General features: G+C 42.3%; 1 protein-coding gene across 6 annotated transcripts in view; it reads right to left on the bottom strand.

Annotated features, from left to right (window-relative positions):
• The window catches only part of LOC136876294 (juvenile hormone esterase), a 533,707-nt gene that overhangs the window by 55,703 nt on the left and 453,200 nt on the right, over window positions 1-24,804 (bottom strand). For all 6 annotated transcript variants that reach the window (XM_068228365.1, XM_068228363.1, XM_067150121.2 and 3 more), the window contains 2 exons: window positions 21,507-21,660; window positions 12,868-13,053 (listed from right to left, as the gene is read on the bottom strand). In XM_068228365.1, coding sequence (XP_068084466.1) covers window positions 12,868-13,053; window positions 21,507-21,660 — 340 coding nt within the window. The remainder of the gene's footprint in view (window positions 1-12,867; window positions 13,054-21,506; window positions 21,661-24,804) is intronic.

The raw sequence follows: 24,804 nt of genomic DNA, 5'->3' as shown, positions 1-24,804 counted from the left end.
GCGACAAAGAATTCGTCTTGTAGCTCTGTACTAATGGAATTACCTAGGCTATCGCTTCGATACTGATCGTTGATGTTAAAAGTTCTGAACTCGAATGTGCAAACACCACAGTGAACTAAAGAATCGCGTCTCTCTCACGCCCAGATAGTTGCAACCATTTTCTACGCGTTACTTGCTTGAATGAGTCCAGCGTTATGTTTCAGGTGGTATTCACAATCGGTGCGTATGTGGCTATATTTATGATACCTGTTTATTATAACTTCCGTAGAAGAATATCGGAGACTTCAGAAAGGTCTTCGTAAACGATGCCTAGGCGAATACGAAATGACATTAAAAAATGCATGACTCAAGAATGGTTGGAACCCTTCCTGCTTCAAGTAACCTATCGAGGTACGTCTTCCATACGTAATTACGCGCAGCTATTTGCAACGTACAAGCACCATCCTTGTAACTCTGTATTCACGAGGAGAGCGGAAGATCCCGCTTCGACAAGTTACTGATGAGTTACAGCCTTATGGTCCCGTTTTATGCCTTTTTTGATCGCTCTAACGGTAGTAATTACATGGCGTAAGCTATCACATCTGCTGTACAGCATTTGCGTGCCACAGATTATAAACTGCAGTGCAAAACACGTTTCTATCAATTTCGATGTGATGAGACTGTACAAAATGGTGGTGCATTGACATGTCTGTAATTGGTCTTACCCTATCACTTTTTCTATGATACCACGACCGCCCTTTCTATCAAAAGAAAATGGCCTCTTGGACCAATCAGGTGCGCAATTCTCTACCGACAGCTATAGGCGTGTTTATGGTTTGTACAGTATAGTAACATTTCGTAAAAATTAGTAGAGTATTGGACACCGCTCTACATAAAATGGTACAGTGTTTTTGAGATGGACCTCACTTACTGCCTCTTGTACCATTTTTCCATTGTGCGGAGAAGTCTACATCGGGTTAACTGCATATAACATTGCTGTAAGGTGTTGCGCAAGATGGGACTGAGAGGCATTTACGTCCTAGCTGGTTGCATATATTCGGGAAAAAATAGGGGCAGCTGTACCACCCGGTATATTATCTACAATTAAGGATAAGGTTTAAGTATTGGAGTAGGTCTTGGTCGTAGGTCTCTGGCGAAAAATCGCGTGACGCCTTTCATGTACCGGTTACACATAAAGTGATTATACCTCTAAAAGTATCACCTATATGGGAATGGTTTCTATATTACATTAAAGTAGAACGATGAATGCATAAGATGTGACCATGATAACTGGCGTAATCTGCGTGACGGTTTCGTAAGGTGGCCGCCCAGTTAAGGTATAATATTGGAGGTCAAAAGTCATTTACCACGCGGTGTAACTTAGCGCGAAGGTATTGCACGGAGAGGAGTGAGATGAAATTTGATTTTTCTCGACGAGATCTATCAGAGAACACCAGAAAAATTAAAATACTACTGAACATTAAAAATGAATATTTTGACTGAAAATTCATGAATTTTGGCATACTTTACAAAAATGGCCATATCCTGTATATACACTGTCTGATGATATAGATATTGATTCCCATAGGGAACCTGAAATATATGTCCCGAATGAGTAAATATATAATACCGATATAAATGGTCCGTTATTGGACATTATACATTTTCCAGCTAACTTATTCCTGGTTGTCTGGTAATGAGACAAAGTCTCTCACAGTGCATTGGCACTGCTGGTGGCTGCACGTAGCCTATGCAGTGGCCTCCACGGTGGGTGTGGTATTTACCAACTGATGAGCCCCACTTAGCATACTGGGGCAAAACGCTGGCAACCAGGAATGAGTTAGCTGGAAAATGTATAATGTCCAATAACGGACCATTTATATTGGTATAATACACTGTCTGACAAAAAAATAAGTTAAGCACCCAGCAGGAGTAATTGAAAATTGATGAAACTACACATGCTGAAAGACCATGTGCCTTTATTGAACTGATTACAATGTGGGATGAAAGAGACAAGGCCGTTGACAGTTACAGGTGGAATGTTGGCGTCAGGTCAGTAAGGTGTCTCACCCCAGCCCATCCTTATGCTGTTCCGAATGGTGTCAACAGCCTTTGGATCCTTTCCTGAGGCAAGTTTGTCCACAGTTGTCACAGTTTTCCCTCTAGATCCCGCACGTTGGTATTGGGACGAAGTCCCCTTCCAATGTCATCCCGCACGTGCTCAACCATGGAGAGTTCCGGGGATCTTGCTGGCCACGGGAGGACCTCAACATGCTCTAGGCAGTCCATAGACACACGTGCTGTGTGTGGACGTGTATTATCTTGTTGGAACACCGTCCCAGGGTGCTGTGTCATAAGGGGTAGGACGTGCGGACGCAGAATGTCCGTGACGTATCGCTGTGCCGTCAAAGTCTGCCGAAGCACTATTAGAGGTGACCTGAATGCATATCCTATGGCTCCCCACATCATGATGCCAGGGATTACGCCTGTGTGTCTTTCCACAATATGGGCAGGATCTTCTCTCTGCCCTTGTCGCAGCCAAACCCGCATACGATGGTCATCGGGGGTTATAAAGAAGCGGGACTCATCACTGAACATGATGTAACGCCAGTCGTCCTCTGTCCATGCTTCCCGGGCAAGGCAGAACTCCAAACGCAGTCACTGGTGTTATGGTGTTAATGGCAACCGACGCATCGGGCGGTAGGACCCCAATCCGGCGGATGAGAGTCGTCGAGACGTTGTGCGGGGACTCACAGGATGTTATAGTCTCTCCAGTACATGTTCGCGGATTGCGGGTGGCGAAGTTATGGGATCGCACAATGCTTGGCGCACCATATGACGGTCCTCCCTCGGGGTGGTATTTCTTGGTCGACCCGAACCTGCACAATGTGATTGGATGCCCTCCTGTACCCACTGAGTCCAACATCGGGCCACTGTGACATGTGAATGGCCCACATGGCTGGCAGTTGCACGATGTGACCAACCAGCCTTACGCAGTCCCACAATGCGGCCTCTGTCAAATGCTGTCAGTTGGTGGATAAGATGTCTAACGAGTCTGCTTCGTACTGTACGCAGTCCTCTCTGCATGTCTTGCTTCTCTGACTCACAACCATTGACTGGTAACAACTTAACAGGACGGTGCCATCACGAAAGCACTGTGGTCAGTATGGTGGGCGTTCTACAGATTTCGGATCCTCGTAAATCCAATCATATACTCGCACATCAATGGTATGCATATATACCAAAGTGGGATAATATTGGGCCACTCCTTCTGGATGCTAGAGTTTTAAAAATAAGCAGGTAAAAGCCTATATAAAACATATGCAGGTGTGACAACTTAATAAGGGATACAAAAAGACCAAAAGTACATCTGCAGAACGAATAAGACGGCTGCCGGGGCGTCACACTGCAGGCTGGACTCTTGTAAGTATTTTTCTAGTAGTTTAACGTCGCACTAACACATCGAAGGTTTTCCGCGATGCGAATTGCCAGCAGTGGGAAGATAGCGTCCGTGGCCTTAATTAAGGTACAGCACCAGCATTTGCCTGATGTGAAAATGGGAAACCGACAATAGGATCGAACATACTATCTCTCGAATGCATGTTCACAGCTGCGCGCCCCTAACTGCACGGCCAATTCACTCGGTCCTCTTGTAAAAAGCAAACGATAAACAGGTAAGTGCAGAAGTTGGGGACCACTGGCTGATGTGAGAGGTTGGTTCGTAGTCGCGGAGAACTGGAAGTAGAAAGCTTCTTGTATAGCAGTAACTTAGGATTTAACGTTTTCAAGAAACACAGATGTACAGTACTTCTCACAGTAGCCATCACTTTTCCATGAGATTCTGACAATTGATAAAAATTGTGCAAATGGAACTTAAAAATTAAAAACGATTTGAAAATGTATTTATAATTACAATACACGATAGACTTTTCACAAATATAACCATTATAGTGGCTGTACCTTGTGCAGCCTAGTAGTCTTTGTTTTCTTTTAGTATGACATGGTTAGTGAAGTTAAATGTGGGCTGAAGGATATATTCCATTACGAAAAATTATGACAATAGGGAAGCGAATACTTAGTGAACATATCCAGGTCATTAAGAAACGAGAAATTCAAGGTAACACCACTTCCTTTTTTGTTCAATTCAGAGTTAACACCATGATACACAAGCTTTAGTTTGCGGAGAAAGAAAGGCAATCGACCATTGTCTACAATCCTTCAAGGTTTTACGTAAGTTATTGAGCTCCAAGTTAACTTTGAAGTAACAGAGGGAATGCGATACTACTGTCACAATCTAGTTAAATATTTTATTATTCACTTTCTGTAAGATCCTAACTCCTATGATTGAAACACGTGTCAGTTAAATTGATCGAGTTTTTTTCTGGCAATGTTGATGGGTGGAGAAAACAAGAACTGTTTATTCAATTTTCACGGGACTCTGGTGTAAGGAACTTCTTTCTGAAACTTCTTTCTTCAGATTTTAGGATAATTAGGGAGGTGTGACTATCTGGAACCTGCCAACAGTTCAATTAAGAATTTATTTTTCTCTTGAAGTTATCATTAAAAAACAAACCAGAATGCATTCCATTAGAGACAGACCTGCTGTTAAGACTGAGCAGGGGCCGATGACCTAGATTTAATTCAATATAAAATAATAATATACTTTATTTCTGAGAGTACTGTTATTATTATAATAAGTGTGATTATCCTAAATTCTTGTTATAATCATACGCACATTATTGTTTCACAGAAAATACTATCCTGTATGAACGAGTACAACGTCATGGCATCCGACGTACGTCTGAATTCAGTCCTACAATAAATCACTCCCAGTTCTGTGCGTAGCTTTTTTAAATCCAGGAACAAGCTGACTGCTCTACAGCAGGAGCACATTTTAAAGTGTTCCTAACTGGGCTTTCTCAAGCCAGTGGTCTCCCACCTCACCACGCAAGCGTGACAATGAAACACTGCTACTACGCGTGCCCCATTGGAGCAGTGCTCTGCATGTGTCGAGCGGCAAACATAAGTCCCAGGGACTATTCATCCCAAACGAAGTTTTATTCCTCTTGTCCAGCGAAATCAGCTAAAAAACCTTAATTTAAGTGATTATATTACAAATATAACAGAATTATTGTCATTCATTCGTTTTCTGAAGGTTGTTAGTTTTAAAGGTTGATATTTTGATGCTCCTCTATACCTTACGATAAAACGCCACTCCGGATAGGGCTTGTGTTGTTTCATCATGAAGGCCGTCATGAAGATTTATTTCATCTGTTCCTCCCTTCCATATCACCAGAAAATTCAACACTTAAAGTTGCACAATTAAAATATATAACAAATGAAACATTTTACAACCACTAAAACATATAGGATTACGATAAATACAGATGAGTGGAAATATGTGGAAAAGAATACTATAAAGTAGAATGTGAAAGAGTGTACAGTACACGGAAAGGCACTGTAAAGGTTGCAAAGAAACCGAAAATAGATTACTATTATTAATAATTGCTATAATTTGTGTTGCAAGTGTATGTACAGGATTTCAGACTTGCAGTATACGATATCTACTTTATGAAACATATATTAATCCATTTTCATTGTATTCTTCCATGTTCATATGTTATTTGTGAAACCTTAAGCTATAACAATAAAATAGTTTTGTAATAGGTGATCACGGTTGGTTCAAGTATTGCATATCATAAAATATGCCCCTGAAATTATTTTCCTTTCTCCTGGAAAATGATGGTGACGTCTTCACCAGGATTACTTCATTCGAGAACTAGAAAAAACCCAAAGAAAATCAGCACGATTTGTTCTGGGTGAGTTCCCACAAAAGAATAGTGATACAAAAATATTTCAAACTTTGGGATGGGAAGCCTTGGGAGTAAAGAAACAAGTCGTTCAACTAAGCGGTATGTTGCGAGCGGAGAGCGGAGAGATGGTGTGGAATAACATTAGTAGATGAATACGTTTGAATGGAGTTTTTAGGAGTAATATGAAGATAAAGTTGAAATAAAGAGGCCAAATTAAGGAAAAATATTCGTTTATAGGAAGAGGAATTAGAATAATTTACTAAGGGAAGTATTCGATAGATTTCCAGCTTTTTTGAAATTAATGAATTTAAGAAAAGACTGGTAAACAATGAACAGGGCGACAGCTCTAAATACAGATCATTGGTGATTAATTGACTGAGCCACTCCAGTGCTTACTATTAAGGCAGAAACAAGTAGGCGTTATCAACATATAGCATATATTCAGAGATATGCAACACATTCGTGGAGATTATACTAGGTCCTTAGCTACGTCTATTGAGAGAGAGTAGTAAAAGTAAGATTTGATTCTATGCTGAAAGTGAAAATAAAAGCAGGAGATTTTTATTTTGTGTCGAACAGTGGAAAAACAACAGATCTGACAATAATGCTTTTTTTACGCTTTACGTATTACCAGTGGTTGCTTGAGCTAAAATCAACGGTGTGGTACAAATTTTAAATGAAGAACCCGAAATAAAGTAATCCCAATATACACTGACGGCCAAAAGTTACCGGACAAAACATCTGTATCCGCACGAATAAGTGTAATGATTGTTTAATGACAGAATATACGTAGTACAGTCATTAAGTTCTGAGACTGACCGCATGATGGCGCTGTGGTGCACTATAGCGCATAGGTGACGCCGTGTTATAGTACCATGTCAGTTAGTCTCTCGTCCCCGCAAGAGACAGTTGAGTGCATGCAATGGAAGCAGACGTATGGTCGTTGTTGTGACGGTGATTTGAATGCGCCAGTTGGACCTTGACATGTCACAGTTTGAGCAACGGGCAAACATCAAGTTCTGCCAGAAATTAGGTAAAACCGCTGCCGAAACGTTTGAAATGATGCAGCAGGTTTGCGGTGTGGACGCATTTAGTCGCAGTTTTGTGTTTAGGTGGCACCGACGTTTCGTGCAAGGACGGGGCAGTTTGAAAGATGATGTGCGTACTGGTCGGTCACAAATAGTTCGAACGGAACGCAAGATCCAAGAAGTTGCAACGTTGGTGCGTGCTAACCGCTCCCAATCGGTAGACGATCTCGCAGCAGCAGTAGGGGTCAGCCATGGTACTTGCCACAAAATTCTGACGGATGACCTCAACATGTCTCGTGTTACCCAGCACAGTGTGCCACGAATCCTGTCGCAAGACCAACGTGATGATCGCATGACGATTTGTGGTGACCTCATCAGTAGTGCTGACGATGATCCGACGTTTCTCAACCGGATAATGACTGGAGACGAAATAGGGTGTTTCCTTTACGACCCGAAACTGAAACGACAATCCGCCACCTGGAAAACGCCATCATCATCACGACAGAAGGAACCACGTACATAACGGCCAACGGCGACTATTTTGAGGGTGGATGTGGTTCTGTGTACGTGTACGCCGTGTTATGCGGCATTGTGTGCAACATACAGAGTCGTGTGGGTGCCTATCCTCCAGGCGTCAAGTCTCAGAACTACTACGTATTACTGTAACCAAGTTTCGAAGGTTTGTGGGCAACGGCGAGGAGTTTATGTTCGACGTTCATCGTCGGAAAGAATGCATCCTACTGTATAACACCTACAGTGAAATGGAGGGGGCTATGTGATGTTTCTTTTTCACATTCAGTGGAGTTGGTAGACTGAACCAAATTCAAGGAATACTGGACAAAAAGGGCTACCATTCCATGCCATCTCGTTTTACTCTTTTGCCTGGACAGCAACGTGGGTTTGCCCCCAACAAGACAATGACCCCCAGACACACGTCTCGCTATTGCATGAATTATCTGCAAAACAGACAAAACCCTGGGGAATTGTTTTCAACGGAATGGCCCCTCGCCAATCCCCGGACTTAAATCCAGTTGAGATGCTGTGGGAGGAGTTGTATCTGCAAGTCCGAAAAGTGTTCTTCTTCATCGGGAACGCTGTGGGACATCTTTCATAATGCCTGAAAAAGTATACCTGCATCCGTGTTAGAAAAAGTTGTTCTGAGAATGCCGAGAATAGTTAAAAGTGTACTTGCAGCAAAGCGGAGTTTCTTTGATGAGAAGAGAGTTTGGTGTGTTCTGGTTATCTGTCGGAGTAAATGTTTACATATTGTCTATTTCTTGCTCAGGCGTAATGTAAAAACGTAGTTTTATTGTAAAATATTAGTTTTAGAACAGTATATTTGTCAGTTCCTTGCATAGGTATGTTGTTTTCTTTTAATCTCAGTCCATTCTTTAACAGCTCAATGCTTGTCAGGAAACTTTTGGCCGGCAGTGTATGTTTAATAAAGCACAGATCCTTGGACTTCTAGGAATACACAGAGCTACCAAGCAGTCACAACGCATTTTATAAATTAAGGTTTCGAAGTATTAATTATCGGAGTGTAAATGGGTCACTGCAAACATTTTATAAGAATAGTTCAGAATGTGAATGACGATCTGATGAAAGCCACAATGGGAGAGGTGAAAGAGAGGTGGAGAGATAAAATACTGCTATTTGCGTACTTTCTAAGATGAAGCTAGGGGCTGCAAGAGGCAGCAGGGAATAAACGACAGTTCCTCCCAAAAGTTGGCCTGCAACTTTTATTATGTTAATTTTATATCCTTATACTCCAACCTAATACTACATTCCAACGGATACACAGGAACATGATAGTGGAAAGTAAGCATTTGTCCCAGCCCTAGTAGGAACGTATTTCCGTCCTTTTTTGTGTACGACCCTCAATAAATTATTGGAACATCGTTATCATTGATAGTGGGGGTAGCGGACTATAACTCCGAATATATTGGGTTTGCGATCAATGTTTATAGGATCTTTTTTCCTTCCTTTGTTTGTGTTGCCCCCTGTGCAAATATTGGAACCTTTTCTTTTTCAAGGATACACTGTATATATAATCGAAAATGATATATACGCCTCGACGGTCATTTTTCACCTCAGAATTCAACTTTCACCCGGAATTAGTAAAACAGTAAGTAATATGTCAGTACCTCTTGTGGAATGTATGTCTATTCAGCTTTGAAATCAATCGAACAAACGACACATGCAAGCTAGCAACAGCAAGTCGCGCACGCTTGGACGGTGCATGTATTACCCGCGGGGGAGGAGAGTCAACCGGCATGTTTCAAACGAGTGAGACATCGAATCAAGGGAAGTATATAGCTACGTAACGACAAGAGAACAATTGCTTCATGGGTTTTAGTCTCAGAGCAGTACGCTATTATACTGAGGTCTGTTTCCGTTGCACAAGATTTCAGTACATACAGCCCTTCAGGCAAAAGTCAAAACATCCTTCCGATTCAGCAGTTGTCAAGGATGTTGTGACTAATATTCTCAACAATCTGTTACTTTCAGATAACATGTTTTGTAAACTGCAGCTATTTCAATGTTCCGGAAGTATGGCGTTTGATATAAAAATTAAAACTCTGTCTTCAGGCTACGTTTCTCTGGAATGCTCTAAGACTGGGCAGCAACATTACATTCTCGCTCAGGAAAATGCCTTGAATGCTCCTCAAATTTACAAGAACCTAATAGTGTTGATGTCTGTTTTAAGGCAGGTATACACATACACCAGTGGCGTATCCTGGAATCTCCACTGAGGCATGCAACTAGTAACCATGCAGTTAACACAATGTATTAAGTAAATTTCAATTCTACTCACCCTAATTACATGTAGGTGAACTCGAGCCAAATAGTTTTACTGTAAGTTTCTGGATTGAACGTGTGTACACAATTCTTGTTTTCTGTTTTTAAATTTACGAGGGTCCGCCTCTGTGGTGTAGTGGTTAGTGTGATTAGCTGCCACCCCCGGAGGCCCGGATTCGATTTCCAGCTCTGCCACGAAATTTCAAATGTGGTACGAGGGCTGGAACGGGGTCCACTCAGCCTCGGGAGGTTAACTGAGTAGAGGTGGGTTCGATTCCCGCCTCAGCCATCCTCGAAGTGGTTTTCCGTGGTTTCCCACTTCTCCTCCAGGCAAATGCCGGGATGGTACCTAACTTCAGGCCACGGCCGCTTCCTTCCCTCTTCCTTGTCTATCCCTTCCAATCTTCCCATCCCCCGCAAGTCCCCTGTTCAGCATAGCAGATGAGGCCGCTTTGGCGAGGTACTGGTCATCCTCCCCAGTTGTATCCCCCGACCCAGAGTCTGAAGCTCCAGTACACTGCCCTTGAGGAAGTAGAGGAGGGATCCCTCGCTGAGTCCGAGGGAAAAGCCAACCCGGGAGGGTAAGCAGATTAAGAAGAAGAAGAAATTTACGAGGGAAGGTAGAGGTCTCCCGGCTTTAACTATTTGAAGCTTTTCATCAAACGAACGGCCAGTAAATGGCTTTTCAAACTGATTTACAATTATATCCGTTAATACCACATGTGCACAAAATATAATAAAACACCGAAAACACAATGAATTAACTCACTAGTTAGCCACAACTCAAGCACTGGAGGTGAGTTACCCCAGTGGCATTGGTCAATTTCGTCACGTTGGGTTCTCGCTGGGGGGTAATCTGTGGGTCCCGTTCGCCGTAAAGATGCCGACTTTCTCCAAGTTGCTAACAGATGACAGAGGGTAGCACGGGTATGGGGTGACAAATTCTGACCAAGTTTCAATTGCAGCGACATCGTTCGGAGGGTTACAGAACTACGTCTGCCACCGAATGCAATTTTAAGATTGAATGCCTTACAACCGTAACTCCTCCATTCGCTGTCTCTTTCTTCCTAGAGTGGTGTAGACGACGAGACTACACCAGCACCACACGTAGTCAAGCAACGGAACGAGTACAGTTGCGCGGACCTTTTGAACTTCTGAGAGATGAAATCATTAATATTCGACTTGAAACAACCTAAAATCGTACATCAGACAGTTCTTTGTGTTATCATAACGCATGCAATGAATGCCTTGCATTCAAGGAGAATACGCCCCTGACATACACCGACTGACGTGTTGAACAAAGCGCGTAACATTCGCGACACTGTACGTTTTGAGATTGCTGGAGGGAACATTCTAGCCAGCGACGGTGAGCATCTCGTTCCTTTCGATCCGTTTAGTTACTCGCTGCTCGTAGTTGAAGCATGACGTCGCTGCAGGTGGTTGCCGCGGCATAAATCTTCGTTCACTACTATCCGAAGGTGAAGAAACACGGAGAAAAAGGATGGTGGCAGAAGTAATTGTACCACACAGGAAAGTATAGAGTTTCACGTTTATTAAGGGATCATAAATTTGAAGATGTTTTCGGTCCAAAGGCTGGCTTGATCCTCAACCGCCTCACCATCAGCTGCCATATATTGTCTAGGCGTCACTAAAGAAGCATACTACGGAAATGAAGAGTGACGTAATTTTCCGTTGCTTTCCTCGCACAGCCACGCGTTATTATTACATATCAGTTTGCCAAATCTACTGAAATGCATGTACCAGCCGACTTTATCAGTGACATTTTCACACTGTTCATAACCGAGACTGGCTGCGTAGGGAATAGCATTACTGGTATCGCTCATACATCAGTCAGTTTCATGTTGTCAAAGCTAAGGATGACACTAAGTCAGGCTCATTTAAAGTAATCGTGTTTTTCTAGGCCATATCAGAAGACATAATGCACTATAAGCACTAGGTCTCACCAGGAAAGGAACTGAAGAAGTTAGTTAATTCAAATGACAATTGTAAATGTACAATTACTCAATTTCAACCAACTGTAGAGTTTTATCTTCTTTCCATTTATTGTGTCCGGCTCCATGGCCAAACGGCTAGCGTGCTGGCCTTTGGTCGCAGGGGTCGCGGGTTCGATTCCCGGCAGGGTCGGGAATTTTAACCATCATTGGTTAATTTTGCTGGCACGGGGGCTGGGTGTATGTGTTGTCTTCATCATCACTTCATCCTCATCATGACGCGCAGGTCACCGACGGGCGTCACATGAAAAGACCTTGCGAGCCGAACATGTCCTCGGATACTCCCAGTACTTAAAGCCATATGCCATTTCATTTCCATTCATTGCGCAGTGAAGAATACGAGTTTATTTCGCAAGCAATGATAGTGAATTGTGTGAGCAGTGGAATACTCGCAGTCCCGTCCAATGATTGTCATTGCGTGGCGGGACATCTTTTTGATGCTTCGTCGAAACACAAACAGCAGCACGGATAATGGCGAGCTGTGAATCGCGTGTCGATGAACGCGTGAGCATGCTACGAAACCCCGTCCATATCAATGTATTCGCTCTTCGGCACGGCACTTGGCGCAGTATTCACAGTATGCGTGCACCCGCCTTAAGGAGTCAAATCAAATTTATTGAGCAAGTGAGTGAGAGGGTGGATAAGCAACCTTGGTTGTGAGTCTGGTAGCACAACGTGTGATTTATTGTCACACATAGTATGTTTATACCCAGTATTTGTAGGACTTACTCCTGCATGACGTCATAGCTTCCCTCGAGAATTTCAATACACAGTAACGCGGCTAATTCTTTGTGAGCCAAAGCCAAGCCAACGCTTCGAAGATTTCCGTCATTCTCTTTTCATAAACCGTTGCAGACAACGAAGGAAACAAAATCATGTTCCGTAAGATGAAATTATTAGTGTGCTATAGCACATTAGCACATAAGAAATGGTCATCAACATGTATTAGGCGTACAAAGCAATGGTTTCTTTCAGAGAAATAATGGGTATTGTAAAAGATTGTACCACTCAGGCCTTCCAAGCCAGACTTTATGTTATTTTTAAAAAGTTTGAAAACTGGTGAGAGATTCAACGTGTCAGTACTCTTGATGTATAAGTTAACATTTATAGAGATGTACAGTCCGTACCAAGGAGGCTTACTGATCTTACTGAAGAAGATTGCAAGCCAATAAATTACTAACTAACATTTCACAACATATTTATAACGAAGGAAGTCGTTGAAGAATTGTTAGTTACCCAGGGACAGTGGAGATAGCATGTGAAGGTGTACGCTGGCTGCCCCAGCACTCTGCCCGAACAGCGTAACACAGTGAGGGTCTCCTCCGAATGCGGCGATATTGGCGTTCACCCACCGGAGTACTTCCACTTGGTCCTTAAATCCGGCGTTTCCAGGGGCAAGGTTGGTGCCAGTACTCAGAAAACCTGCAAATCGTAAACAGAAAAAGGTTAAAAAGACTGAACAGCCCTTGAAAACCCACCATAGGTGCAAGGATTGAGGAGAGCCAAGCATCTGATTTGCAATCAGAGCTTGTCTTTGCACCAATGCATAAAGGTTTCACAGACATGGTGAACCAAGCTCATTTGCTGTCCCAGGGTTGGCACCTTAATAAGGAACAAGTTAAGAGGGTTTTTGTTTCCTTCCTAGCCATTCTGAGCCAAGACCATACCATAGTAATGGTGTTTAACAATAATGACAATCAATGAAATAGCTAACGAAAATGATAATTATATTGATTTTCTGGTGAAGAATATATTTCCCATTCATCATTTGAATCGTCGATGAATTTAACAATGGTAAGTGATATTGCGTTAATTTAGTGAATGGGTTGTTGTTGTCAAGACAGACATCAAGCCAATGCCCACCAAATAGCGTAGGCCTACAATATATGCCTGCTAATTCAAAGGGTGATGGAGAAATCGAAAGAATATATGAAGAGAGATAAGATGTAATACAAAATGTTAAAGGGGATGAAAATCTAATTGCGACTGGAGACTAGAACGAACTGGTAGGCCAAGGACGAAAAGGTAATGCAGTAGGAGAATTCGGACTGGAACAGAGGAATGAAAGAGGAAGTTGGCTGGTTGAATTCTGCACCGACCATAATTTAGTCTTTGCTAATACTTTGTTCAAACAACAAACGACGGCTGTATACGTGGTAAATACATAGAGACAGTGGAAAGTATCAAACTGACTTCGTTACGTTTAGGCAGAGATTCAGAAACCCAGTGGTGGATTGCAAGACCTTCCCAGGAGCAACGTGGACTTAGCCCACAACTTGGTAGTCACGAAATGTCGTCTGAAGTTGAAGAAACTGAAGAAAGGAATGCAAGAAGATGGGTTCTAGACAAGTTGAAGGTAAAGAAAGTGAGAGATTGTTTTAAGGAACATGTTGTACAAGGACTAAATGAAAAGACTGAAGAAAACATAATATATGAAGAATGAGATCAGCAGGACTGCTGAATAAAGGTTAGGAAAAAAGGAAATATTAAGTAATAATCAGTGGACAACTCACGAGAAAATAAACCTGCTTGACGAACGGCGAAAACACAAAAGGATACAGGCGATTAAGGAATGAAATAGATAGGAAGTGCAGGACAACTGAAGAGGAATGGCTGAAAGAAAAGTGCAAGGATGTTGAAGGTTGCATGCATATAGGAAAAGTAGATGGTGCATATAGGAAAATAAAAGAAACCTTTAGAGAAAGGATGATGATGATGCTGATGCTTGTTGTTTAAAGGGGCCTAACATCTAAGATCATCGGCCTCTTTACATTTTTTTGCTAGGGGCTTTACGTCGCACCGACACAGATAGGTCTTATGGCGACGATGGGGGAGGAAAGGCCTAGTTGGAAGGAAGCGGCCGTGGCCTTAATTAAGGTACAGCCCCAGCATTTGCCTGGTGTGAAAATGGGAAACCACGGAAAACCATCTTCAGGGCTGCCGATAGTGGGATTCGAACCTACTATCTCCCGGATGCAAGCTCACAGCCGCGCGCCTCTGCGCGCACGGCCAACTCGCCCGGTGGCCTCTTTACAGAAAGGAAAGTTAGATATATGGATATTAAGAGCTCAGACATGGAACACCACTTCCAGGGAAAGAAGACAAGGCAGAAATATGTCATGAATATATTCAACAATTATATCAAGGGAAAGAAGTGGGTAGACGAAAAAGTTCTGGAGCTAATGAAATGGTAAACCCAATTTTGAGGTCAGAATTAGACAGAGCTTTGAGAGAGCTAAATAGGAATAAGGCACCTAAATTTGATGACATACCCTCAGATGATCAGAATTATAGCATGGCCACGTTAATTCATTCAGTGTGTAAGATGTATGGTACTGGAGATGTGCCATCCGATTTTAGACAGAATGTTGTTGTACATATTCCCAAGAAATCAGGTTCTGATAAGTGTGAAAACTAGCACACCATTAGTTGAGAATGTCACGCTTGCAAAATTTTAACACGTATTATTTACAGAATATTGGAAAGACAAGTTGAAGCTGAGTTAGGGGAAGATCAATAATGCTATCGTTTTACGTCCCATCAACTACGCCGATGGCCGGAATTTTGTCCCGCAGGAGTTTTTTACATGGCAGTAAATCAACCGACGCGTGGGTGACATATTTGAACACCTTCAAATTCCACTGGACTGAGTCAGGATCGAACCTGCAAAGTTGGGGCCAGCAGAGAAAGATCAGTTCGGCTTCAGAAGAAATGTACGAACACGTAAAGCAACCCTGAGTTTACGTCTGATCTTACAGGACAGAAATAAGAAGGACAAGCCCACGTACATGGCATTTGCAGATCTGGCATTCGGTAAGGCGATTGGACTAGTTATTTGAGATTCTTAAGGGGATCGGGAACACATACCAAGAAAGAAGGGTTATCAACAATCTGTTCAAACATCACTCTGCAGTGATAAGAACCGAGAGCTGTGAAAAACAAGCAACAATCCGGAAAGAAGTGAGATAAGGTTACAGTTTGATGATGATGATGATTGTTGTTTACAGGGGCCTAACATCTAGGCCATCACCCCCTAATAGTTCAAGATAAAACGAACTGTAATAATAAATTAAAATGTACACACTGACTAGATTTTAAAATGATTATGAAGTTAATATAACCAATGGATCTAATACGCAATTCCTTATTTTCGTATAAAATGATTTAAAAATAGATTAAAATGTATTAAAACGGAATAAGGTTTTGTCTTCGAAATGAAACCATGTATTTCATTCAAATTTCTTTCTTTTTTAATCCGTTTACCCTCCAGTGTTGGTTTTTCCCTCGGACTCAGCGAGGGATCGCACCTCTACGGCCTCAAGGGCAGTGTCCTGGAGCGTTAGACTTTGGGTCGGGAGGAGGACCAGTGCCTCGCCCAGGCGGCCTCACCTGCTACGCTGAACAGGGGCCTTGCGACGGATAGGAAGATCGAAAGAGATAGACAAGGAAGAGAGAAGGAAGCGGCCGTGGCCTTAAGTTACGTACCAACCCAGCATTCGCCAGGAGGAAACGTAGGAAATTACGGAAAACCACTTCGAAGATGGCTGAGGTGGGAATCGAACCCCATTCTACTCATTTGATCTCCCGAGGCTGAGTGGAGCCCGTTTCAACCCTCGAACCACTTTTCAAATTTCGTGGCAGAGCTGAGAATCCAGGTGTGGCAGCTAATCACATTAACCACTACATCACGGAGGCGGTATTTCATTCAAATTAAAAGTAAAAACATTAATAATACACAAAAAACGGTCTAAAACAGAACTAATAGAATAAAAAATCAGTTAACAAAATTAAAAAATAAAAGCAAATAGAAAATTGGCTTCTAAATATGATAAAACATGCCACTATTCCTCATAAAATGGATGACTGATCGTCATCTCGTAGAATGAGGGAGATTGTACTCGGAAGTTTTTGACTACAGCGCAGATGGACCAGCCCCGCGCACTCCATAAGGATGTGTGTTCTACGGTCAGATGACCACTGCAAGTACACACCGGGGGGACTTCTCCCTTCAGTCTGTAGCAGTGCGTTGCTGTACCATGGCCGATCCGAAGACCACATAACATCACTGCTTCTTTCATACTTTCGTAGTTCCTTTAATCGCTCTCAGTTTATTTGAAAGTTGTGCGGCCTGCCACTCCATCTCCCAATGGGACGTAACCAAATGTCTCAGCTGAGAACGAATGTCACTGGCTGGAACCTTGTAAGGCAACGGGGACAATGTGATCGCCTTCTTGCAAGGCGCTATCAGCTAACTAGTTTCTCGCTACCGAATCACGAGTGTAAATATACTGAATCGAATTGGTGAGACGAGAACGACTTGGCGATATTTGACCGGAACAAAATAATAGAAAATTTTTAAAACACCCAGGACTTGTTCAGTTAGTTTTTTGAGGGATGTGTAGGCGGTAAGAATGATAGGGGTAAACCAAGCATGAATATGATAGATTAGGCTATATATACGATGTGGCAGTTCCGTAGAAATGAAAAGATTTGCACAATATAGGGTGGGGCATGGAGGGCTGCATCAAACCATTCTATGGACTGATGACCCAAACAACAACAACAACAACAACAACAACAACAATAACAACAACAACATATGTAATTCATTTGCAAAGTGATCCTCGCTTTTCTCTTCTCCATCCTCAGGGTTGGCCAAAATGTACGCCCAAACGTCACCCATTTTCCTTCCCTAGCGGAATTCTTCTGATCGTGAGTATACAAAGGTATACCCTACATGATGAGGTACGTTCTCACATCGCGACTGCTCTACACATAGCGCAATGGGAAGTTTACAAATAAGTTCACTGCATCTCGGAATATATTTCAACTAAAAGAAAGCGTTTATTGCTGCTATCAACCGCAAGGAAAATACATATCTTCCATTAGATCTCACAGTGCGTTTTGAAAGCACACACAGCAATACGACTGTAATAGTTCGTTGACTAACACGTCAAAATTGTCTGCATTCGTATTACCGAAAAAATCATAACAGAGTTTTGAAGGAATTCCAGTAGTTTTAGTTCCAGAGGGCGAGAAGATTTGTCGAAATAAGAATTGTGAATTTGGAGGCCAGCAAACACACCTACTTTCACTTTGGCTTCACTGAATGTAGAGAATTTCTCACTTAAGTACATCAAACCGGGTCGACCTTCGAACATTGCAATAACAAAATACTTCATCAAAGTTTGATGTGGAATGGTGGTAACAAAATGTCCTTGAAGTTCACCCATGGAGTATTTGATACGTTTTTGCAGCCACGTTCCATTTGTGTAGACAGGCCAGTCCTTTTCTCATAGTGACTATTTCGGCCACGATTGTTCCACTCACAATGAAAACAGCAATGCTTTGTACATCCAGATTGCAATCCTACAAACATCGTAATAACATTGAAATCAGCACACATTTGCCCCTTGTAGAGTTACTATTGAACTTTATTCAACAACAGTTCCACAGTGCTGTATGTTTCTTTCATTTTAGTGCCATGAGCACATGAGAGAGAGAGAGAGAGAGAGAGAGAGAGAAAATATATCTTCCATGAGAAGGATTAGTGTAAATGTAGCCTGCCGATTTCAAAAGACACACACCCTAGCTTCTCGGTCTAGAACGCGAACCCAGAGTTGTGTTTGAGCCTTAGAAAGTTGCCAGTCGCCAACAAGATCATTCAAAACCTTTAACGTCAAGAAATGTGGTGAAATTGTTACTTTTTCGAAATATGCATCAGAGCTTACATTCTCAGTGCCATCACTAACATCGACCCAAGTTTCATCTTCTGTTGACCATGTTGGAAGAACGGAGCCGAATAGGAAGGAACTATGTACGATAGTATAACAGCTAACTTTATGTTGGGATAATGGCGAATTTGGACAGCATAGATGACAAACGGTGGAATGGGTAGTTAGAACGGAATCGAACTGATCATAATATGGTCTACACCCAGAGGGTGGTTTACTCTAGGATGACCTTGGGCCTTTTGTAGCGTAGACCTTCAGTTTCATAGTTGCCCAGAGATGACATTAGGGCATTTGGATTGTCCGGCAAGCTGGCGTAGAAATTTCGGATATTCCTTTTGATTCTGGTGTAGATATCTTCTAATGTGAGATCCTTTGGGATGTCTCGATTCCGTTCGAACCATTGCGCTCCTGAGATAAGATGCAGCGCGCGGTTCTGTACGCTCTGAACCCTATCCAGGTGGGTCTTAGCTGCAGTTTCCCAGACGGGACTGGCATACTCGACGATTGGTCTTAATGAAGTCTTGTACAGGGTGAACGTCTTACTGGTTGGCTGAAGAGCTAGAATAACGTATCAATGCCTTTCGCAGTGCAGATGGTATGGACCATGTTGGAGGAACGGGGCCGAATAGGGAGGAGCTATGTAAAATGGGTATAATAGCTGACTTTATGTTGGGATAGTTGATTTTCTTCCTATTCTTGCCTTTCTCACCTCCTATCTTGAAATAGCAGTCATCCACATGATTGGACGGCTCCCTCAATACCATCGGCACTGCGAAAGTCATTGATACATTATGCTTGCTCTTCAGCCAACCAGTAAGACGTTCACCCTGTACAAGACTGACTTCATTAAGACCAATCCTCGAATATGCCAGCCCAATGTGGGAAATTGAAGCTAAGGCTCACCTGGATAGGGTTCAGAACGTACAGAACCGCGCGCTGCACCTTATCTCAGGAGCGCAATGGTTCGAACGGAATCGAGACATCCCAAAGGATCTTAAAATAGAAGATATCTACACCAGAATCGAAAAAGAATATCCGAACATTCTACGCCAGCTTTCCAGACGATCAAAATGCCCTAATATCATCTCTAGGCAACTATGAAACTGAAGGTCTACGCTACCATAGGCCCAAGGTCATCCTAGAGTAAACCACCCTCTGGGTGTAGACCATATTCTGGTTAGCTCGATTCTGTTCTAACTACCAGTTCCACTGTTTGCCATCTACGCTGTCCCAATTCACTACGTTCAGAAGATCCTCAATAGATTCAGGCCCAAATTCATCGAAACGCGCGGTGTGAGACGAGTACTTCATACAGACAACACGTAATGCCCATTTTTGTCCTGACACCAAAAATACCGTTCATACGCTTTCTCTAGTAGGGATGTGTCAGATCATCTACCAGATTTAACTGTGTACTTTTCACACTCATAACAAAAGTTATTTAGGTAATTTATACATCGCCGTAGCAGTGTGTAAACACTAATAATAACAACAACAACAACAACAACAACGCACTAACGAATAAACGAACAAAGAAACTCTCATCAAAGTATATATCCCGATTGCTCTTTCTACACTCGTACCCAAGCAATGCAAGCGCTTCCTCCCGACTGATGCAGCGTGTTACGAAACACGTGATATTTTATCAGGGTGTCGTGTTGTGATGTGATGCAACCGATGTACCCGACACAAAGTTCATTTCGAACCTGCAGCATAAATCAATACCAGTTGTGGCTACTTAACAATGCAACTTACGTGTGTGAACACATTACATCATTTCCTCTACAACGTAAGTTACAATACCGGTATATACGAGGGTTGGGGCAAAAGTCATGGCAACTATTTTTTTTTCTTGAAGATACCAGTCCGGTTGGAAAATGAGACATATACAGACGAAAGGACTAGGTGTTAACTACATGTGTGGACAATGAATAGCACTGAAATATCGTAACACACTAATTTATTACGGTAGTATACAGGGCAATATGGCCTTCCCGGTGAAAAAAAATGACAACCACATAAAGCTGACACGACAACCTGGTCTTAAAGACCCTCAAAGTAGTCCCCTGCTACTGACAACACACGTTGCCAACGATGTGGGAGGCGCTGAATAGCACCTGCCTCAGCATTTGCCGCACCATGTGTGAATCGGGTCACCTGTTGGTGCACAGCATTAGCAATGTCCTCTCGTGTTTCAAACCGCCTACCGCGAAGTGGTTCCTTAATCGTCACAGGGCGAAATGTTGGGAGAGTACGGTGGGCGGTCCAATTCTTCCCATCTTCAACGTCGCAGTAGCTGCCCTACACACTCTGCTTTATGTGGTTTTGCATTGTCGTGCAGGATTATTGCACTCTCCACAAGATCCGTACGTTTCTCCCGAACGCCACGTCGCACCTGTCGCACCAGGAAATCCCTGTCATCCCGCACGTTGCTCATCACTGGTTAACACACGTCCTTGCTGAAACTTTCCTATCCACCGTGCTACTGTACGGTATGGTAGGGCATTATTCCCAAAGGCTTCCACTAATTCACTGTGACATTCCATTTTATTTCTCCCTCGGAGAACGGCTATTTTGATGTAAGCGCGCTGCTCAACACGGGTTACTTCCATCTCGCACGACACTCACCAACTGACTGATTTCACAGCCCTCGCTGCGCTACTACCAGCTATCACAGAGCCATCTGTTGTTCTGCATACACACTATGTCTGAAGACCTTCCACACGACACATATACGTTTGTGATCCCTTCACATATCTACAAGAAAAAGAATAGTTGCCATGACTTTTGCCCCAATCCTCGTATTATAATATTTTGAAAACTGAGGGTGCTACAACGAAACTAGTGTTTAGTGGGTCGAAATCCATTACAAACGCTCATTCTTCCATGAATAATTTTCACTGTTTTTCTGTGTAATTAACCTTGCAGCAAATTAAAAATATGTTATTGCTTTAATATTATTTGCGGCAAAGTTCATTTTGAGAAGGACATGTCGGTCGCAGATAACCTGTTACTGAAGCTTATAATCTATTTTCTAAATTTTAGAACTATTGTGGACATTACTATTCTTAATTTACATAGTTAAAACTGTACCACGGCTTGATCTGCTTTCATGGATCGAGATCAGCATTGATTACTTACCAAGAGCTCCCAGACGATAGTTAAATGTAACTAGCACGATGTCCTTGTCCAGGAGGTATTCGGGCCCGCTGATGTAGCTGGCTCCCGTCCCCGAGAAGAAACCACCACCATGTATGTACACCATGACAGGGAGGAGGCCGAACGGAGGACTGACCTGTGACCAAAGGGATTACTATTATTAGTGTTGAGTATTATATGCACTAAAGTATACATGCAAATATGAATTATATTGCCAAATTTGCACTTACACAGAGTGTCCCAGGAGGAAAGATCATTTGAAGCAAAAAAGCTTCATATGGACATGTGCCCTATTCCGAATGGTTTCCTAGATAGAACACATTTAATGTAAATTTGTTTTTGGTCTAGTGGGAGGCAGGTATGTGTCTTACTCATCCAACCTCTTTTACATGCTGAAATAGCTACAAGTTTTCCACTGGTGATGTTCGCCATACGCGTGCTCGTGGGACAACGATACGTGCAGAAAGTCGCCGTATGCTGGTAGTAGGACTAAACTGCACCATTTCAACAACACGTTGTTGTTCCTGCACAGGTTGTTCAACTACACGTTCAGAAGAAAAATGGGAACTCGGAAGAATATCTGTTTCACGCAATGTGCTGAAAACTGTGTTGAACACTACGCAATCAGGAGTTCGACGTGTCGGAAAGCGCCGACAGTATTCCTCAACAGCAGCAGGAGCACTACCATCGCAGAAGCTGTAAACACAGACCATATCTTCATATTCTTTATTGGTGTAGATGTGTGGTATTTAACTCAGCGCGGGTACAAACACAGTTAACCGATGCTTCTCTCCGATACGCTCTCAATCCCTCGTGCTACTTCACTCACATTAGAATTGAGGAGCTATCTGACGGTGAGATGGCGGCCCCGGTCTCGAAATCCCAGAATAACGGCCGAGAAGATGCGTCGTGCTGACCACACGACCCCTCGTAATATGCAGGCCTTCGGGCTGAGCAGCAGTCGCTGGGTAGGCCAAGACCCTTTCAAGGGCGTTAAGTGCCGTGGGGCGGTTACTTCAAGCACAACACGCCCTGGACAGCTGCGCGTTCAACGGGCTAGTTTAATGACAGAAAGACATCCCGAACAAAGACGTTGAAAGCAACGAGATACGTTAGGCTAGAATGAAACGTCAAAGAGGTTGGGTGGGTAACACACACACGCGCCCAATAAACAAGTGTGCATTAGATGTGTAAGAAACCATTCGGAATAGGGCATATGTACATATGAAGTTTTTTGCTTCAAATGATCGTTCCTGTCATATCCCTGAATATTGACCATTCCTCCTAGGACACTCTGTATATGCACTAAAACTTTGATTCTGCACGCTTTCTGTTATAATAATAATAATAATAATAATAATAATAATAATAATAATAATAATAATAATAATAATAATAATAATATTTAATGCAGCCAATGGCCATATTATAAAACAGTTATAGCCATAGTGGTCAATGTATAGTTCTATATTTTATATAGCACTTAACTATTACAGAATTTTGTCAGCGAGATTTGTCTGTTTTTGCATTTTATCACATGGATCGCCACAGAGTTTACACTGGCACAGTTCACTGGGGTCATGGTAGGTATCCCTCTTGCAGATTTTGTAGTGGAAACCATGGACCGCAAAGCGAGTCATGGTGTGCCTCAGTTCATAGTTAGCCGTTATCCATTCCCTGTTGATCATCGCGTCTGTGGAGAAGAAATCCCTTTTGTCCTGAAGTTCCCTTAATAGGCTCTGGTATGCTCCTGACGTGGGCAATGCTAATTCAAGCCTTACAATATAGAAGGGTTCTCTGGCAAGCAGGTAGACCAAACGTGATGGGGTAAACTTAGGGACTCCCAATGCTTTTTTCAGAAATCTAGCTTTTACCTTTTCAATTTCTTTGATGTCTTTCTTTTGCAGTTGTTCCCAGATTAGTGTCAGGCCGTAGGTTAATATCGGTGAGATCTTTCGCTTAAACACTTTCAACGCAGTTTCCAATGAAATTTTCTGTATATTCTGGATGTTGTTCATGGCAGATATGGCAATTGCCACTTTTTCCTTGATGTGGTAGATGAACGTGTTTCCGTTTGTCTGTACTGTTAATCCAAGATGCTTAAACTGTGAGACAACTGTTAGTGGTTATCGTCTGTAGTATATTATATCATATCACTGGCTGCTGGCTTGCCACCTTTCCTGAAAGTCATTGTCACTGTTTTCTTCTCATTTAGTTGCAATCCATTGTGTGTAGCCCATGATGTAAGTTTATTGAATGCTTCTTGAAGGTTTTTTATTTCACGAGACACCAGTACCATGTCGTCTGTGTATGCATATATTTTCACATTTCCTGAAGCAATGATCCTGGAAATGTCCGCAGTCGCAGTATTGAAGAGCAAGGGGCTGATTGGATCTCCTTGTAATACGCCAATCTTCTGCTCTAGTGGGTCTGACACGTCCACATTGTCATCTATCTGTATCATGTTGTTATTCAGAATATTCCTCAAAATTTTTGTGATGTAGTTTCTACCGGTAATTGCTTCTAGTTTCTCAATGATCATAGTCCTGTTTAATAAATCAAAAGCCTTCTTGTAGTCTACGAAGACAGCATGTAACTTTCCTTTAGGGATTCTTAATGCGTCTTTTATATCTTCTAATAGACATTATATAGGATAGTGAAAAAACGAAACTTCATTCCCTCTGTCTCTAACTGCCTGATGTCATTCTATGAAAAGTTGATAATATGCGCAGCCCGCACAGTTTTGCCAAGATTACCATGACGTTACCACCTTGCAATTAAAGATGCGTCTTCAGAATGTTATTTGTTTTATCGATGTACAGAACACTTGAAAACTGCACTCGCCACAAGAAATTGTAAATATGCACTAAATATATTGTAACATTAAATTAGGCAAAAATGTCCAAAGTATGCATAACGCACATAATGCACGAACAAGTAAGCTTTAGTAATCCTAATTCAACATGAAACATATCTTTACTTTTATGAAGATATGCGCATTTGCGTATATATCACAATAATACTACACATGCACACCATGAGAGAGAATAGACCAGTAGTATGGAATTAGTATGAGATGAATATGTCCATTTGGAAAACCAGTAATTATCTTTAAAAGCCGTTTACCTCTGTGCTTAAAGAGGGGATTATTTAAGCAGATGTGAAACTAGGAGTTAAAATTACCCAAAAATTCAGAGTAGTCAAGAGAGCAATGGATAGGACCATATTAGAAATAACTCCAAAACAGAAAGACCATTAGTGAGTATTTAGATCTCAAAGA

The sequence above is a fragment of the Anabrus simplex genome, chromosome 6 (assembly GCF_040414725.1).
Source record: "Anabrus simplex isolate iqAnaSimp1 chromosome 6, ASM4041472v1, whole genome shotgun sequence".
Classification (NCBI taxonomy): domain Eukaryota; kingdom Metazoa; phylum Arthropoda; class Insecta; order Orthoptera; family Tettigoniidae; genus Anabrus; species Anabrus simplex.
Note: the sequence above shows the minus strand (reverse complement) of the source record. Positions and strands in the feature narration are given on the sequence as shown.